This window comes from Vulpes vulpes, chromosome 7 (genome assembly GCF_048418805.1).
Source record: "Vulpes vulpes isolate BD-2025 chromosome 7, VulVul3, whole genome shotgun sequence".
In the NCBI taxonomy this organism is placed as follows: domain Eukaryota; kingdom Metazoa; phylum Chordata; class Mammalia; order Carnivora; family Canidae; genus Vulpes; species Vulpes vulpes.
In genome coordinates, this window is record NC_132786.1 from 39,192,186 (window position 1) to 39,211,190 (window position 19,005).

At 38.6% G+C, this 19,005-nt stretch overlaps 1 protein-coding gene across 1 annotated transcript in view; it reads right to left on the reverse strand.

Moving 5' to 3' along the window:
• Positions 1-586: 586 nt before the first annotated feature.
• The window catches only part of TNKS (tankyrase), a 210,624-nt gene continuing 192,205 nt past the window's right edge, over positions 587-19,005 (reverse strand). The window contains exons 26-27 of the mRNA XM_025993534.2: positions 16,682-16,838; positions 587-6,239 (exon numbers count right to left, since the gene is read on the reverse strand). Coding sequence (XP_025849319.1) covers positions 6,153-6,239; positions 16,682-16,838 — 244 coding nt within the window. The 3' untranslated portion in view covers positions 587-6,152. The remainder of the gene's footprint in view (positions 6,240-16,681; positions 16,839-19,005) is intronic.

Genomic DNA, 19,005 nt, shown 5'->3' on the forward strand with positions numbered 1-19,005 from the left:
TATCCACCCCACTCCTAACACTAAGGGCTCAGTGATAGGTATTGCTGTTTGCAGGGTTATTAGCATGCTTTCAGGTACTTATGTCTCCTTGTGACTCTTAACACTCCCTCTGCCAAAGAAGTTATGGATAAAATTCTAGTTTCCAATTGGCTACCTATACATGAATCAGTAGGCACAGAGAAAAAAGAATGGAAGAAAAAGAAACAATTTCCTTAGCAGTATGAGCCAGGCAGCGTGCGGGGTAGCTGAAGTTTCCCATCGTAGGAGGTAGGTCTCTGCGGGGAAAGTGCAGGGAAGGAAGGGTGCACAGCAGGCTGCGGGGCCTCGAGCAGCCCACGACCCTTCCCTGCAGAGCTATTTCTAAAGGGAGCTAGTGCTTCTCCTGCAAGTGCTGTACTTGCCCAACTCCCATGCAGGCTTGGAGGTGCGGGTAAGGCCCCGCCAGCACAGATCTCACCAGGAAGCCCAGGAGCCACAGTGGCTATTTGTATTCTGAGTTTCAGGTCAGTCGTTAAGGTTGGTCAGGTTAAAATGAACAAACAGGGAAATTAAGACACTCCAGAGTAACTGCTATCCATACACAGTGTACTTTAAAAATGTTTTTATTGAATATTAAACAGTTACAAGTACTGTTAGACATTTAGCCAAAGCACAATTACAGGTTAAATATAATCATAAAGATGTCTTAAATAGAAACCCACCATGCAGGCAGGTGAAGTTCCTTGATGCCCTCTTTTAGAAAGCAGAGGGTGAGGGAAAAAAGGTCTTCCATTCCACGTGAAAGACAGTGAAGACTACAAGGATTTACATGCTGTGAGCGATTTCCCATGACCAAACTGACAGGGTTGCCAGATTTAGGAAAACAAAACAAAGCAAAAGGCCAGGATGCTCAGTTAAATTTGAATTTTAGATAAATAATAACTTTTTTTTTTACCGTAAATATATGCCAAATAATGCATGAAACCTACTTGAGCTAAAAAATTATTTACCTAAAATTCAAATGTAACTGGGTGTCTTGTATTTTATCTGGCAATCCTACAAACAGACAAATGCATAAAAGCAAAGAGAGGGGATTGGACCCCCCTGCCACTGGTGGGTCACACAGAGACTAAAAATAAAAACAACACTGATAATGGAGTCACTACGATGGTTACTTACACAGACCAACATCACAATGGGAAAATACGATTACCACTCCAAATGTTGTTGCCAGGAAACATCCTAGATTTCCTCAAAGCTGGTTTGGTAAATGTTTTTGAGAAACCTTGTTGATAAAAGTACCTTTTTAGTTTGTAGCTATCAAAGACAAATACAACTACCACAAAGACCAGTGAGCTTGAAACAATGGAAGCAGAAGCAGGTATTATATGCACATGAAGAGTTTAAATATTTTGTGTAATGAATACAATGGTTATAGGGTCAAGGTCATCTTCTAGGTCTAGGCTATTAGCCTCAAAGATTTTGGTTCCGTTTGTACTATTGTGTTTTCTAGCTTCTCATCCTGAACCTTGGGGAGGGGTATGGGAATGTGCGTGAGACACCCACTACCAGAGTTTAACTGCATTTCTTTGCAAACACTCTGAATCAACAAAGGGCTTTCAGGGCAGCCTGCAGAAATGCGGAGACAGACAAAAAGTAGCAAAAATAATCTGAATTGTGGAGCATTAGAAATCTGTTTGAGAAGATGAGTAGTAGGGTGGGTGTGAAAAGTGTAAAGCAGAATAGAAAATGTGAATGAAGGGAGTCCAAATGCAATCATCCGTGTGGTGTGACTATTATTTCAAAGGAGGCAGGACCCACTGGCAGATGTGTAAAACTGGTCACACCATGAGCGGATTTGGTCTTACAGGGTATACAATCCGGAGCTTCCAACTGCCCTTCACTCATAACCATGGCTTATAATTTAAAATGATTAAAAAACAGCTTGGGCAACACTGAGATCCCACATGGTATCTTCATGAGATGCTGCTGTGTCCCCACACACACAACACTGACTAAGTTTTGAAATCTTGCTAGCATTTCTTTAAACCAGAATATCTGGCAGCTGAGGAATTTCAGACATAGAGAAATCGGGAGAGATTGATTAGATCCGCTCCTTGGCATGTAAAGGGAGCATGACTTATGAAATATGCCCTCATCAAATCAGCTTAACGGGTGTGACATACATGGAGACGTACCCGGCTCACTGACACCTTTCAAACACTAAGAAATGGAATTACAACTTTTTCTTTATTAGGCTATAAAAGGTTAAAAAGTTTCTGCCATAGTTAAGGCTTTCTTAAGAAACATTTAATTGTCTATTAATTTCAGAATGCACAAGGTATCTGGAGACGCCTTACTTTTTAGGATGGTTTTTTTAAAAAAGCATTTCCTAGTCATATGCTAAAGGCGTCCAACCAAAGCTCAAATATTATCTTCACAATCTGCCTTCTTTTCATTTTTCTGTCCCTGATTTGACATTGGTCAAGTTTAAGTTTCATCTTTCCAGTGAATTTCTGACACACGAAATCCTACCTTTATGTCAGTTTGAGTGTTCCCTGAACGACTACAGTCTATGGCTCTGTGGAAGATAACTGCCCAACAAAAATCACAGCAAGCAGGCTGCTGATCACACATTATCATACAAGTGGGCTCCCGCCGCCATGGAGGCAAGGTGCTTGGAAACACACCATTTCTGATTGCAAGGCTGTCTGCGGGAATCTAAAGAGCGCACGTGTTTAGAAAGGGAGAGTGAGCAATGGCCAATAACCCTTGTGCAGTTGGCAGATGCACTGAAATAAAGAAAAACCTAGGCGACTTATTGCATTCTACTGCTCTTCGAGCACACACCAAAGTGTTATTTTTTGTATAAAGACTATAATAATAGAATATTAATCTATATTACTTTATTTGCCATATTCAGGCAATTCTCTGTATATATCAATGCACTTTGCTATTTTGAGAGCAAAGGAAAATTAGTCTAGCTGCTGACATCAGGGTCAAGGAGCACAAGGATGCTGTCATGAAAACATCCGAATATTATTTATTCTACTTATGTTACTGGAAAGCTAAAAAGTCCAAGAAGGAAAAGGTAAGTAAGAATCCTGGTTGTACTGCTATTATTTTGCATAGAAGTAAAACTCTGGTTCCCACGCTGTCGTTTGTTAACACATTGGCAGAACCTGCGGAGCAGAGCACATAGGGCCTACTAGCCGGTCTGGCTGTGATATGGAAACAGAAGTACAGTCTCCTTTTGCAAGACTCAAGATGAAGAAAGGAGGAAAATGAATGGGGTCCTAGGTAACTACTGGAGCTAATTATAATTCCAGACTAGCAACCTGGGGAAAAAGGGAAGGAGGCCAAGTACAAGGACAAAGTGTCCAGTCCAGAGCATTTAACTTACGAGTCAAGAACTCAGCTGGCAATACCCCGTAAGCTGGAACCATCAGGTCTAGGTTTGATTTTAGAATTGCAGTAAAGCTGGTGGAGGTGTCCAGATTCTCTCTTCCATTTGGTTTGGGAAACACATGGGCCATCTCAGGGGAGGCCATATCGGAATTCCTCAACTTGCTAGTGTTCCTATACAGCGCATATATAAGACACTAAGTGGATTTTGGCCTAAGTTAACATCATGCTTTTATATTCCAAAGGGTTTTTCACGCTGCTACAGATGGAAGTTCCAAATGTAATTAACTTTTGCTAACTTGTGGGCACTCATGATGACCTTTGGTTTTCAAGTTTTGAAAAAATGTATTTGGCTCCTGTGAAATATCAATTAACCCATTCTCTTTAGCAGATGAGTAATATATACACATTCTTTCAATAACTACTATACACTTGAATCATTACAAGACAAGAAGCACTGCAAATGTCTTCCTTACACAGTACCTTTACTCGGCACACAGAACATCAGATACATAACATTGGCAGTTTAAATACTGAACCACAGTTTGACTTCTCAAGTGTAAGGCTGAAGTTTAAAACATCCATTAATCTAGTTAGTGTGATGGAAACGACATACGACCACAGTCGAATAGTGGCTTATCTTTTTAATAAAGCTATGAAGCTTTGATATCTATACCATATTCACCTTCTTACTGAACTAAAAATCACAGCTCTGTTTACCATTTTAAACTCTATCTAAGTGGGGAGGCAAGTAATATACACTTTCACAGCTACTGGAAACTATACAGATGCCATTTCTTCAACCCATTGTTATGCACAGCAAAAAAAAAAAAGGAGAGGAGGAAAAAAGCCCTCTTAATAAAGATGAAACTTGGAAGCTTCGTATGGGATTCTAGTGCTATTAGACAAGTAGTCAAGACACAACACCCAGCTTGGGTCACTAAAACTTCAATAGAAGCAACCATTGAGGCTAATTCTTGATTTCACGTTGAGGACCCATGCAAGATTCTGCTACAAAACTCACACTAGTTCCCGATGCCTAGTTCTAGTGTTGGATTCAAGCCAGAAAGAAAGCTAAATGTATATTTTAAGAGCCTATTCTAGAATTTTTGCATGTCACCATTTTATTTTCCTTTAGGAGATTAAATGAGGTCACGGCTTAATGAGCCTGCATTAAAACACAAATTAGTTTTCAGAATTTTAAGTTGAAATGGCAAGTTTATGTCACACTGGTTTTCCTTTTTTTTTTTTTTAGCCACATACATGTATGTTATTTTTGTTTCAAAGCTGAGTAGATACACAGCATGTCAAATAAATTAATGCAGTCGATTCGCTGTTCAGTTAAGGTGCAAAGGGCAAGTGTAAGATCTGTAATGGATAATCCTTTACAAGTGTCAATGTGCACTGGGCAAATGTTGATTAAATCACACAAACAAAGTAGCAATTTCCTGAAGAAACATATAGTATTTCTCCACCTTCCTTTACAAAAATAACCGAAAAAGCTTTGGTTTCAGTTTCTGTTCTCCTTGTCTGTTAAGAAGTTTGAAGAGATGGTTTGCAAATGTAGTGCCGGGACCTACAGAAACTATTTGAAGCACCTCACTCAAAATAAGCCCCAAATCTGGAGGAAACACAAAAGTTCTTGCATACCTACTTACTAAAGAGTGTCTGAATCCTAGCTTTCTAATCTGGAGAAATAATAAAGATTTTGGTGACTCTAATGAAGAACAATAATTCCACTGAATTTGGCAATAAGGCAGCTAATGTTGGGGGCGACTACCCGTTGGTAGGGATGCAGTGAAGAGAAGTACTCTGTGAGCAGGCCCTGCCATCCTTTCCCGCAGCGGTAGTAGGGGTGCACAGCTCTTCCCCCACAGCCCTCCCTCGGTTTTGGCCACACATCACTCCGACCTTTCCCTGGCTGTGCGTCTCTGGGTCTCTGGCAATGTCCTGCATGCCTCCGGCGCAGGCTGTGATCCATCAGGAAGAGCCAGGGGCCCTCAGCGGCTTTGACTTCTCTGAACCTGGGAGCTCCTCTGTCAGGCTGACCTCTGTGCCTCTCCCTGGTAAGACTGGCAGATTCATAAAAGGAAACTAAAACGTGATGTTCTTCCTTCCCATCCCGATTTACAATGATAAGTACGGATACAAAAGAAATCCAAGTGAAAAAAAGGGGAAACTAAGTCTTGCTCAGCCAGAAGCTTGGGTTGAATCGCTAATGATTTTAGTCAGTGTGACTTTGTGCAAAATATCCTCAAGAAGGCTCTGGCTCATTTTCAAAGTAAACCAACAAACCAACAAAACAAAAAAAAGAAAAAAGAAAAAAAAGACGATGACGCATGTTTAAAAAAATTAAAAATGAGCCTATCATATGTGTACATCTCGTACATACATGTGTGATATATAACAAAGCAAATGTAGTGTGTGAAGAGTGAAATCTGGGAAAGTATCAGTTACGTTTTTTTTTTTCCTCCATTTCCAAGCCTAGATCAAAGCAATCTCATTTTAGAAATGGACACTTGCAATGCAGTGAGCCTGAGATATGGTAAAAGGCCGCCCCTGTAAACATTTCCTCAAAGAGAACAGTAGCAGGTGAGTATGTGTCAGTTACTCATACTATATTCATCACTATAGCAATGCTTTATAAAGGATAGACAGCTTCTTTCTAGGCTGTCAGGGATTGACGGAATATTGATTTTGTTGGAAACAATCCACTGTAATCCAGTCCCAGGTTGAAATCCAATGTGGCCTTTACCAGTGGGCATTCACTAGGTCTTCTGCTCGGCGGCTGTGGCGGTTTGTGCCGGAGCTTCTGGCTTCATGATCTGGTATGTGATGAGATACTCTGGGTATGCCTGCAAAGGACCAGAAGAAAAATAAATCACTCCTTTGGCAGGTACAGTCTTAAGTGGAAATCTCAGAGGCCGGTGATCCTCATCAGTATTCTGCAAACACCCAAGAGCCTGCAAAGCCCAGCTAGTTAATAGGTGCCTAAACAACACGCGCGCGCGCGCACACACACACACGCATACACATGCATACAAGATACACCTGTATTTTGCATAAACATGTTTAGACTCTATAATCTAGAGAACTGCTTATTTCCACTCTGAGTAAAGTACTGCATTCATCTTTCATGCATAAGCCATTAACCGGAAAACTAAACACAGGAGAAAATCTCTCTCTTCTTTACCTCACCTGACATGGTGCTGTCACATAGCATATGTTTAATAAAAGTTTGTTAACTGAAGGAGTAATTTGGCTGAGCCAATTTCAAATTAATTAATCCCAACTCTAACCCACTGAGCTAGAAGGAGGAAAGGTGAGGCTTGTTGAGTCACCACTGACTTAGAGGCAACAGTTTGGAGATCATTTTTAAAAGGTGACTAATAAAAGGCAACTTTTATAGGTAACATAATGGTTCACCTTTAGACCCTCCACCCCATTTATTTTCTTTCTTTTTGGTCTCTTTTTCTTGCAGTATGTAAAAATGAAAGTCTCCATATCTGGAACAGAAAAAATACTTCTTTGAGGAAATCACTATCAAGATGACTAGGTTGGGGGAGGCCAAAAAACCCCTTAAAACCATGTATACTACATAGAAATTCTTCAATCTGAAATATAACTAGATGCAGTATTCAGAGTGGACTGTGGCTGGAAACTAATATTCTTTGGTGAGTAAGTATTTTGGGCCCAAAAATAATTTGCTGAATGCTGATTTACATTTTACTTGCATATAGATACAGAGTAAGATAATACAAAGGATACAGAAACTAGACTTTCAAAAAGATATATGAATGATATATGAATGTCTATATTCACTGCAGCATTCTTTACAGTAGCCAAGATACAAGGAACCTAAGTGTCCATGGACAGAAAATGGATAAAGAAGGTGCAGTGTGTATACACACACACACACACACACACACACACTGGAATATTACTCAGCCATTAAAAAATGTGATCTTGCCATTTGTGACAATATGGATGGCCTTGCCTCGGAGGATATTTGCTAAGGGAAGTAAGTCAGACAGAGAAACACAAATACCATATGATTTCACTTATATATGGAATCTAAAAAACAAAACAAATGCAACAAAATACTAGTAAGCCGAATCCAATAATACTTTAAAAAAGTCATTTACCACAATAAAGTAGAATTTATTTCTGGGTTGCAAGAGTAGTTCATTACTTGCAAATCAACCAATGTGATACATCATATCAATGACAGAAAGGTAATAATTATATGATCATTTCAATAGATGTAGAAAAAGCATTTGACAAAGTACAACATCCACTTATGATAAAAACCCTCAACAAAGTAGGTACAGAGGGAACATAGACCATATATGAAAAACCCACAGCTCACATCACTCTCAATGGGGAAAAACTGAGACCTTTCCCACTAAGGTCAGGAACAAGACAAGGCTGTCCACTCTCACTATTTTTATTCAACATAGTACTAGAAGTTCTACCTACAACAATTAGACAACAAAGAAGAGGCATCCTAATTGGCAAGGAAGAAGTAAAACTTTCACTATTTGCAGATGACTTATACTATATACAGAAAACCCTAAAGACTCTGCCCCAAAACTGCTAGAATTGATAAATGAGTTCAGTAAAGTTGCAGGATACAAAAATATTGTACAGAAATTTATTGCATTATATATACCAATAACAAAGCAGCACAAAGAGAAATTAAAAAAACAATCCCATTTATAATTGTACCAAAAATATTAAGATACCTAGGAATAAGCCTAGCCAATGAGGTGAAACTCATACTTTGAAAACTTGCATGGGTGAAAGAAATTGAAGATGACACAAAGAAACGGAAAGACATTCCATGCTCATGGACTGGAAGAACTAATATTGCTAAAATGTCTATATAATGGAATTCCTATCAGAATACCAACACGTTTTTCACAGAACCAGAGCAAATAATCCTAAAATTTTTATGGAACCAGAAAAGACCCTGAAAAGCCAAAGCAGTCTTGAAAAAGAAAGTAAAGCCAGAGGCATCACAATTCCAAGACCTCAAGTTGTATTATAAAACTGTAGTAACCAAAACAGTATGGTACTGGCACAAAAATAAACACATAGATTAAAGGAACAGAATAGAAAAACCCGGAAATAAACCAATAATTATATGGTCAATTAATCTTTGATAAAGCAGGAAAGAAGATCCAATGGGAAAAAGACTGTCTCTTCAACAAATGGTATTGGGAAAACTGGAGAGCAACATGCAAAAGAATGAAACTGAGCCACTCTTACACCATACCCATAAAACAGAATTCAAAATGAATTAACGACCTAAATGTGAGACCCGAAGCCATGAAAATCTTATGAGACCGCACAGGAAGTAATGTCTCTGACATTGACTGTAGGAACTTTTTTCTAGCTATGTCTCCTGAGGCAAGGGAAACAAAAGCAAAAATAAAACACTGGGACTCCATCAAAATAAAAAGTCACTGCACAGTGAAGGAAACAATCAACAAAACTAAGGGCTACTTATGGAATGGGAGAAGATATTTGCAAATGACATATCTGATAAAGGGTTAGTCTCCAAAATACATAAAGAATTTACATAGCTGAACATCCAAAAAACAAATAATCCCAATTAAAAAATGAGAAGACATGAACAGACACTGCTCCAAGGAAGATATACAGATGGCCAGCAGACACCTGAAAAGATGATCATTATCACTCATAATCAGAGAAATGCAAATAAAAACTATAATCACCTCATACCTATCAGAATGTCTAGAATATAAAACACAAAAAACAAAAGGTGTCGGTGAGGATGTGTAGAAAAAGGAACCCTCATACACTGTTGGTAGGAACACAAACTGGTGTAGCCACTGTGGAAAACGGTACGGAGGTTCCTCAAAAATTAAAAATAGAACTACACTATGATTCAGCAGTTGCTGGTTACCCCAGAACTACCCTATGATCCAACAATAGCTGGTTACCTAGAAGATACAAAACACTAATTCAAAGGGATACATACACTCTTACGTTTGCAGCAGCATTATTTACAGTAGTTAAGAAATGGAAACAGCTCAAGTGTCCAACAATTGATGAATGGGTAAAGAAGAGGTTGTGTATACATACACACACACACACAGTTTATCACTCAGTCATAAAAAGAATGGAATCTTTACATTTGCAATGACATGGATGGAGCTACAGAGTATAATGCTAAAGTAAAATAAGTCAGAGAGAAACAAATACCTATGATTTCACTCATATGTAGGATTTATGAAACAAAACAGAGGGGAAAAGAGAGAGAGAGAGAGAGAAAGAGACAAACCAAGAAACAGACTCTTAACTATAGAGAACAAATTGATGGTTATCAAAGGGGAGGTGGGTGGGGGGATGGGATTTATATGGTTAATGAGGATTAAGGATGGTACTTGTGATGAACACAGGGTAATGTACGAAGTGCTGAAATACTATATTGTAGACCTGAAACTAATATTACACTGTAGTATGTTAACTGAAATTTAAATAAAAACTTAAAAAAAGAAACTTAAACAAAAATAACCAAACAAACAAACCCACCAAAAAACAAACAAACAAAAAAACCCTCCCAACCTCATAAATACAGAGAACACACTGGTGTTTGCCAGATGGGAAGGAGGTGGGATGGGCAAAATAGGTATAGGGATTAAGAGAGAATTCTAGTTTTAAAACAAGTAAGTCATGGGGATAAGAAGTATAGCATAGAGGATACTGTCAATAAAAATGAAAAAAAAAAAAAACCCCTGGGATGTTTAGTTTTTTCTTTTTTTAAGATTTTACTTATTTATTCATGAGAGACGCAGAGAGAGAGAGAAAGAGAGGGAGAGACACAGGCAGAGGGGGAAATAGGCTCCATGCAGAGAGCCCAACGTGGGACTCAATCCCAGGTCTTCAGGATTAGGCTGGGCTGAAGGTGGTGCTAAACCACTGAGCCACCGGGCTGCCCAGTATTTAAAATGAAGAAATAAACATGTGATAGACTGAATTATTTCTTTATAATTTTACGTCTAATTTTAGGAGGCAGAAACTGTTATATAGGTCCCAGGTCCTCACCTATAAATGGGAACAGTAATAGATTTTTGTGAGGATTAAATTCAAAGTTCTTAGAATAGGTTTGGCACATAGTAAGAAGCTAGTATGTGTAAGTTATTACTATTAACATTATTATTATGGTCCATTAAAGATAAGTCCGTTTTGAGGGGGAACTCAACGAAAATAAAAAGAACAAAAGATGTAAATTTGTTTTAAAAAGATTTAACTGTACACATGCCAGGAAACACTATTACTCATAATATTCTTTCTCAAAATTCTAGGCTGCTCTGGTTTGATCTAAAAAGAATAATGGTTTCTATCTTCTTAGTACATAGAGTTGGAGTAACATGACTAACATACTTCATCTCTCTTGACTTTCCAATCTGAAGCTTCAATAACTGAAAAGTTTGCATTCATTCATGAGAGACACAGGGAGAGGCAGAGACATAGGCAGAGAGAGAAGCAGGCTCCATGCAGGGAGCCCAACATGGGACTCCACCCCCCAGACTCTAGGAATATGCATGGGCTGAAGGTAGGCGCTCCACTGCTGAGCCACCCAGGCGTCCCTTGAAATGGTTTTAAATGACATTTTGGTTGTTAAGTTACTAAAATGAGCAAAGTCAGCCAATCTAAATCTAGAGCTGGGTGTAAAAACTTTTGTCTTGAGAAAGTTCAAATGCTGCTGGGAAAATAGAAAAACTGACTAGTCACCTGGATGGTTTAGAGGTCAAGAACAGTATTTATTCATCACCAATATACATATATTGAGCGTCTTTGTGTATAAAGCACTCTGCTGTGAGATAAGGGCCCTACTGTCAAGGAGCTTCCAATCTTGCTTGGGAGGATGAACCAGACTCAGAAAAAGAGGAATTAAAAAAAATAACCCAAGTTGACATGTGCCAAGAGAAAAAAAAAAGTGTGAAGCACACTCCTACTTCTTTCTGTCCCATTGAAATTTAATGTCTATCATACTTTGTATGACACATTTTTTTTTTCTTGTAGAAAATTTGCTTAAGCAAGGGAGTCAGTAATGCCAGCATTTACATTTTGGTAGTGAACTGTTTAAGGAGATCCCTCTCATGTGTAAATTTTAGTGAGGCAGATTCTAAGATTCCAGTGGCATAAATCACTTATAGGTACTTATCTGAGTGTACTAGGTTTCTAGTGATTAGGCTACTGTACTATTGGTATATACAGTTTGAGATACTGATTAATGACATCAAAGTCCAAAGGGATTAAGGCAAGGGAGTTATTTAACTGCAGGATTAGAAGGGCTCAGGATCAACCAACAAACATTATTTCCTGTCAAGTCACTTTATATCCCCGCTGGATAGAAAAGCATAGAATTTTTTTTTCTTTTTTAATGTTCCTATAAGAAAAGATTCAACAACCAATTCTAGGCAACTGACTTCCAGGAACCTCTTCTTAACCCAAATCCCTACTGCTACCATCTAAACTCAAATGCTTTCAGTTTATTCTTCATAGTGATGAAGAAGAATCATGGTCTCTTAATTTTGTATATTAAAATATCATCCTATAAATTACTGTATAATCTTCTATTCCCCAGTTGAAATAACTGCATTGTTCCTATCATTTCAGTAAAATTAAGGCTAAATCTCTGTACAACTAATGACCAGAGAATACCTTTCCTTTATGTCTAATTTAATTTATGTCTAAAGTACAACCTATAAAATTATTCCTGACATTTTATGTCCAGCCAATACTAAATAAAAACCACTTGTCTTTTTGAAATAAAAACCCATTTTTTATTTAATTTTTAAATTTAAATTCAATTTGCCAACATGTAGTATAACACCCAATGCTCATGACATCATGTGCCCTCCTTAATGCCCATCACCCAGTTAACCCATCCCCCTACCCACCTCCCCTTCTGCAACCCTTTGTTTCTGAGTGAAGAGTCTCTCATGGTTTGTCATTCTCTCTAATATTTCCCTACTCAGTCCCCCCACCCCTGCAACTTCCCTTTCGGTTCTTTTCACTACTTCCTATATTCCACATATGGGTGAAACCATAGAATTGTTGAAAGACAAAATTGACTTATTTTACTCAGCATAATACCCTCCAGTTCCATCCACATTAACGTAAATATTCCATCCATATTAATGTAAATTAACATAGGTATTTGTCCTTTCTGATGGCTGAGTAATATTCCACTGTGTATACACACACACACACACACACACACACACACATACATATACATACACATACATACACACCACATCTGTATCCATTCATCTGTCAAAGGACATCGTGGCTCCTTCCACAGTTTGGCTATCGTTGACATTGCTGCTATGAACATTGGGGTGCAGGTGTCCCGGTGTTTTACTACATCTGTATCTTTGGGGTAAATACCCAGTAGTGCAATTGCTGGGTCATAGGGTAGCTCTATTTTTAACTTCTTGAGGAATCTCCACACTGTCTTCCAGAGTGGCTGTACCAGCTTGCGTTCCCACCAACAGTGCAAAAGGGGAATCACTTTTCTTTTGGGGCACCTGGGTGGCTCAGTTGGTTGAGTGTCTTAATCTTGATTTTGGCACAGATCATAATCTCAGGGTTGTGGGATCAAGCCCATTGCAGGGAGTCTGCTTGAGATTCTCTCCCTCCCTCTGCCCCTCCCTCCCAATTGCATGCTCTTTCTCTCTCTCCAAAATGAATACATCTAAAAAAAAAAAAAAAAAAGACCCACTTTTCTTCCAAGCATAATTTTGAACATCTTTCCAATTCTAGAGAAAGAAACAATCTCACCAATAATAAATAATATTCCTCCAATCAACCCTCCAAATAAAACATTTGTGTGTTCTTGAAAGTGTGAATATTATGGGAGAAGGATGATTTAAGGCTTAACTCTGAGGAATGGAATTATGTTAGCAAAACAAACTTCAACAAAACTTTAGGAGAAATTGCTCACAGAAAAATGACTCAATTAGTAGACATAGTTGACACTAATTCATGTGGGCAAGTGTATCTGGACATGGGAAGAATAAGGGTGCTCCCCTGAAGTAAAACAGACAGTGGCAGACAGTCACAGGATCCCTGAATACATGGTGCGTGGAAATAAAACAGCTGTGTATTCTCAAAAAAAAAAAAAAAAAAAAATACTACATGCATTTCATTTTGGAGGAACTTTTTTCTTTCAGATAGACTTAGACCACATCATTCTCTAAAATTCTTTTAGCAAGAGATCCTAAACAAGTTATCAAGCCAAATTACTTAGGAAATGACTGAATGCTCAGCAAATATCAGAAATGTAAACCTATTATTATTTTTGGTTTTTTTCCAACTTTTTTTTAAAGATTTTATTTACTCATGAGACACACACACACACACACACACACACACACACACACACACAGGGAGAGAGAGAGAGAGAGAGAGAGAGAGAGAGAGGCAGAGACACAGGCAGAGGGAGAAGCAGGCTCCCTGCAAGGAGCCTGATGTGGGACTTGATCCTGGATCCAGGGATCATGCCACAGGTAACTTACAAAATCTTGAAAAGTGTCTGGTGAAGAAAAATGAAATAACCTATAATCTCAATACCCAGGGATAACTGCTTTTAAGTTGGGGTTGATTCTGTGTTTAACATGTACCATGTAAATGTATTTTTAAAAACACATAGGCATATATATACTAATACCTATTTAATCATTCTCTGTTGAATATTTAGGTTATTTAAATTTTCCATTATAGTAATTAAGACAGTGATGAACATCCTTACAGGTTTTTAAAAGATTTTTTGGTGGCCATTACTGATTATACTGAATACATATCTCTAAAAGTGAAATTCCTGAATCAAAGACAGAGCATTTGTTCTAGAAATCTGAAGTTTCTGATTAAAACAAAACTTTCAGCAAATTTGTTCTTTGGCAGTTTTTAAACTCTTTATTTGGAAACAATGGCAAAATTACGTGTTAGGCTGCAAAAATTATAATGGTACCCACAACACCTGTATACTCTTTACCTATATCTGTCTACTGTTAAGCTTTTGTTTTGTTTTGTCATGTACACTTTCATCCTACCTCCATATATTATACTAGGGAGACAGACACAGGCACATATTTTTCTTGAACCATTTGAGAGTAACCGTTATATACATCATCATGGTTCTTTATCCCCCAAAATGCCAGTATTTATTTCCTAAGAATAGGGATATTCTTTTACATAAGCACAGAATCAATATTATAATTTTATGCTGCTATAATACTCTAATATAGTACCTATCATTCATATTCCAATGTTCTCAGTTGATTTAATAATGTTGTTTCTCTTCTGATACCAGATCCAACTGGGGAGCAGGACCTTAAGTTAGTTGTCCTGTCTTTTGAGTTTCATTTAATCTGGAAAGTTTTGTTTTTTTTTAAAGATTTTATTTATTTATTCATGAGAGACAGAGAGGCAGAGACACAGGCAGAGGAGAAGCAGGCTCCATGCAGGGCGGCAGATGTGGGACTCGATCCCAGGTCTCCAGGATCACACCCTGGGCTGAAAGTGGCACTTAAATCACTGAACCACCTGGGCTGCCCTAATCTGGAAAGTTTTGAAAGCCTTTCTCTCTTTTTTATTATATTGACTTTTTTGAAGAAGCCAGTCTTCCCACATTTTTAAAAACAGAACACTTCTCACTTTGATTAGACCAAGGTTATGCACTTTTGGCTGGAATATTGCATAGATGATGATGTGCCCTTCTCAGAATATCATATCTGAGGCACACTCCATGTCTATCTGTCCTTTATTGGTCATGTTAATTCTGATCATCTGGTCAAGGCAAGGCCCCCTTTCTCCAATATATAGATACTGTTTTCTTCCCCTTTGTCATTAATAAGACCATGCAAATATCCTTTTTTAAAAAAATCAAAATTATCTCCTAGATTTAGCTTCCATTTATGATTGTCACAATGCTCCCAAGATGATGATTTTTCCAAATCCAGTACTCCTTCCACACATCTTCTCATGTGCCCTTGGCTTTCTACTGTAAACAAAAGCCTTTCTTGCCCTTTCATTTATTTATTTACTTATTTATCTATTTGTTATCAGTATAGAATCATGAATTCCTATTTTTTTCAGTGGGGTTTAAAATTTATTACTATATTTATTTTCGTATTCAAACTGTTCCAGAATTGGCCAGTGGGAACCCTGGTCCTGCTGGCTGTGTGTTCTTGTGACATGCCTCTACCACTTTTTTTGAATACTTCATTATTTTTCGGATGTTCCCAGCTCACCTGGTGCCCATTCTGCTTCAGCCCTGGAATTAGCTGTTTCTCCAAAGACCCTGGGTTCCTTTCAGTGGGGAATGGTATTAGAGACCAAGATTTGGTCTAGGTGTGCTCACTGTTATTGGGATTTCCCTGCTTTCAGCAGACAGTGCTAAGAAACATATACATATATATGCTCATATGCATACACATGTCTACATATACTCTTATGTACATACCTATACCTACCTGTATTTACAAGTGCTTAAACATACATACTTATGTTAGAAATGATGAGCTCCTATTGATAACCCCAATTTCAGTCCATCTCTACAGACATTCTTACCATCCTTCCATTGTATATCTGTACGTCCCTTCTTCCACCATGAGAATCCCAGCTTCCAAATCAAACATCAACACATTTACTCATTTGCTCAAACCTACAATACACCTAAAGGAGTTTCATTGCTTTGCCCAGACCACCACAATCAACACATCTACTAAATGAAGTTCAAGATTTGTGTGTAATTCCTACTGCTTCTCCACACTTTACCTGGGTCAAGACTGATGGCATATAATAAAATATCGTTTTCATACATTACTTGTACTTAGTTAATTCCTGCTTTCTCCTTCCCCCCTCTTCTCGGTCAGAGTAGTTAAGGTATCCATTTGAAACTAAATTAAGTTCAGACAAACTGATCTTAGTTTTTAGATAAATCAATAAGCATTTAGCAGACTACTGTCAGAGTTAAGAACTGGGTTGAAAAATGATGGAGAGTTTTCTCACTTGTTGATAATTTTACTTTAGAACCTCAAGCAGTTGGCAGAAATTTAATGTCCTGCAGCTTTACAACTCAAAAAGCTATTGTTCCACGTTAAGTCCCATGATCAGAAATACAGAGATTCAACTCCTGTGACCAGCCTGTTACAAAGTACATCCATAAAGAAAATTCATTAAATGGAAGCTGCTCTTTGCTCTCTGCACTGACATGTTCGGTAGCTCGGTTATGCTTATTTGATGAGTACCATACCTGCTCGCCTCTGTAGATGACATATTCAGCATATGCCAGCCCATTCACACTTGGTCTCCCAATCACTGAGTGATGTCCTGGAGGGGCATGAGCCATTTTCATGGTGCTGAATTGCAGAAAGGATTTTCCAAGGGTCACTCTACAGAAAAGCATTTGCCTAAAGAAAAAACAGAAGCAATGCTTTTGAAGGAAGCATTAAATCTTAGAGTGATAGAATGGTTAGGTTTGTTGATTTCCAAAAAATATTTAATAGAAGGCAAGCTATTTAAAATGTCCCTTTTAAATTTGACTAGGGATGGGATTTGATATCCTGATTTACCATAAACAGTAGGCTCAATAGTTAATCTAAAGTAGTTTTGGTGTGGTTACCAAATCAATGACAGAAAATACCTGGCAAGTTTTGACTAGAGGGAAAAGAGAAATACTAGCACAAAGTGAGTTCTTGTGAGGATGAATGGGAGGAGACTGAAGCAAATACACAGATGGCAGGAGCATATGAAATCAAGATAGGGTTTACTCTTGTTTTTGTAAATAATATTTTATTTTATTTTTTATTTTTTATAAATAATATTTTATTGAAACATAGCCACACATTCATTTACATGCCCTCTGTGGCTACTTCTGCACTACAAAGGCAGAGCCAGTCACTGTGACAGAGATCATATGGCCTGCAAAGCCTGAAATATTTATTATGAGGCCCTTTAAAATAAAAGTTTGCAAACCTTTAATATAAACTACAAACATTTTAACTACTCAGTGACATCGATCATACTGTTAAATGTGTAAAATAGTTATTATTCAGTCAAATAGTTTGTTTTTAGTAATACAGTATGATCTTTGCATTATCAGAGGTATTATTTTGAGTTAAAATTGTACCAGTCCCAGTATAATTGGGTCCTGCCTGGGCTGGCTTTTTTAGCATGATGTTAGTGATGGCCCTGGGTGCTGGGTTGGTATCAGCTGCATTCCTCTATAGGTCCCAGAAGAGAGAGAGGCAGAGAGGGGGCGCACACATGTGAGTAAGTGGTGGGGGATGGGGAGGAGTAGAGAAGCTCAAGCAGGCTCCATGCTCAGCCCAGAGCCCAACATGGGGCTCGATCTCATGACCCTGAGATCATGACGTAAGCGGAAATCAAGAGTCGGATGCTTAACTGATCGAGCTACCCAGGCACCCCAATTAATCTACATTAGAGGGAGGTGCCTGAGCTCCATCTCCATATTATGACAGCACCACAGTGTCACTGGACCTGCCCGCTCAGCCCACTGGGCCCACTGCAATGGCTACTCCGAGTCCATATGTCACACACAGTTTAATCTGACAGGCCGTTGCCTCCTGCCTTCTGCTTTCTGCCCCCAAACTTCCATGTTGCTTGGAGACAGGGAGAGAAGATGCAGGGCTGGCCCATGAAGCTGTGCGCTGCAGGCAGGCAGGTGGAGAGTACTGGCTTCTCCTTGCTCACTGGCTAGCCTTGTGTATTGTGCTGCATTCTGCAGATGCAGCAGCCCCAAGTGGCAAGATACCAATGCCCTGTGGGGAAAATGGTGACCAGTGCCAGACAGGAGCCAGCAGGTAAATTCTGCTCTGGTTTCCCATGATGTACTACTCTGAGATGCAGTCATTCACACAGCCTCTCTGAAGTTGTCTCATGGATTGAGCAACCTACTGCACTTGTGAAATAGGCCAACTCACTGATGCACCTCAGTCTTTGCTCTGCTTCTTTCTCCACCTCACTTCTTTTTGTGCCCCCATTCCTGCTTCCGTGACACTGCACTTGCCAAGAAGGCACTAGTACATAAGCTTTTGCTTCAGGCTCTGTTTCCTAGGAAATCCTGGCTAAGACCTAAACTTTTATGTCTAAATGTAGTGGGCAATTGTTAATCTTCACCTACGTTCACTTGTATTGCTTATTTAGGATAGGTTTGCAGCAACAAAGAGTTTTTGCAGGATATGTAACCTGCAAAACTTTTGTGTGTTATTAACCACAGCAGCCTTAATAGAAAGAACATTCCTTCTGGACATACCGCACCCAATATAGAATTGCTGATGGCCCTAAGTTTTTCATAAAGTAATGTAGAGCAGGAAGTTTTATGGTCAACAACTATAATGAATTTCAAGGTTATCTGGGTCTTACTGAGGTTTCTTCTGAATTACAAGATCTCTAAGTAGCCTGACTTTCCATCTGGCTAATTTAAAGAAAAATACAATTGACTGCAATCTTTGATGTACAATTCTTTTGTATTTTTTCCAATGGCTGGGAAGAGAATGGTATTTTTTTTCACTGACTTCAGAGAAAGTATACCATTATTCTCTTGGAGTTTTAAAA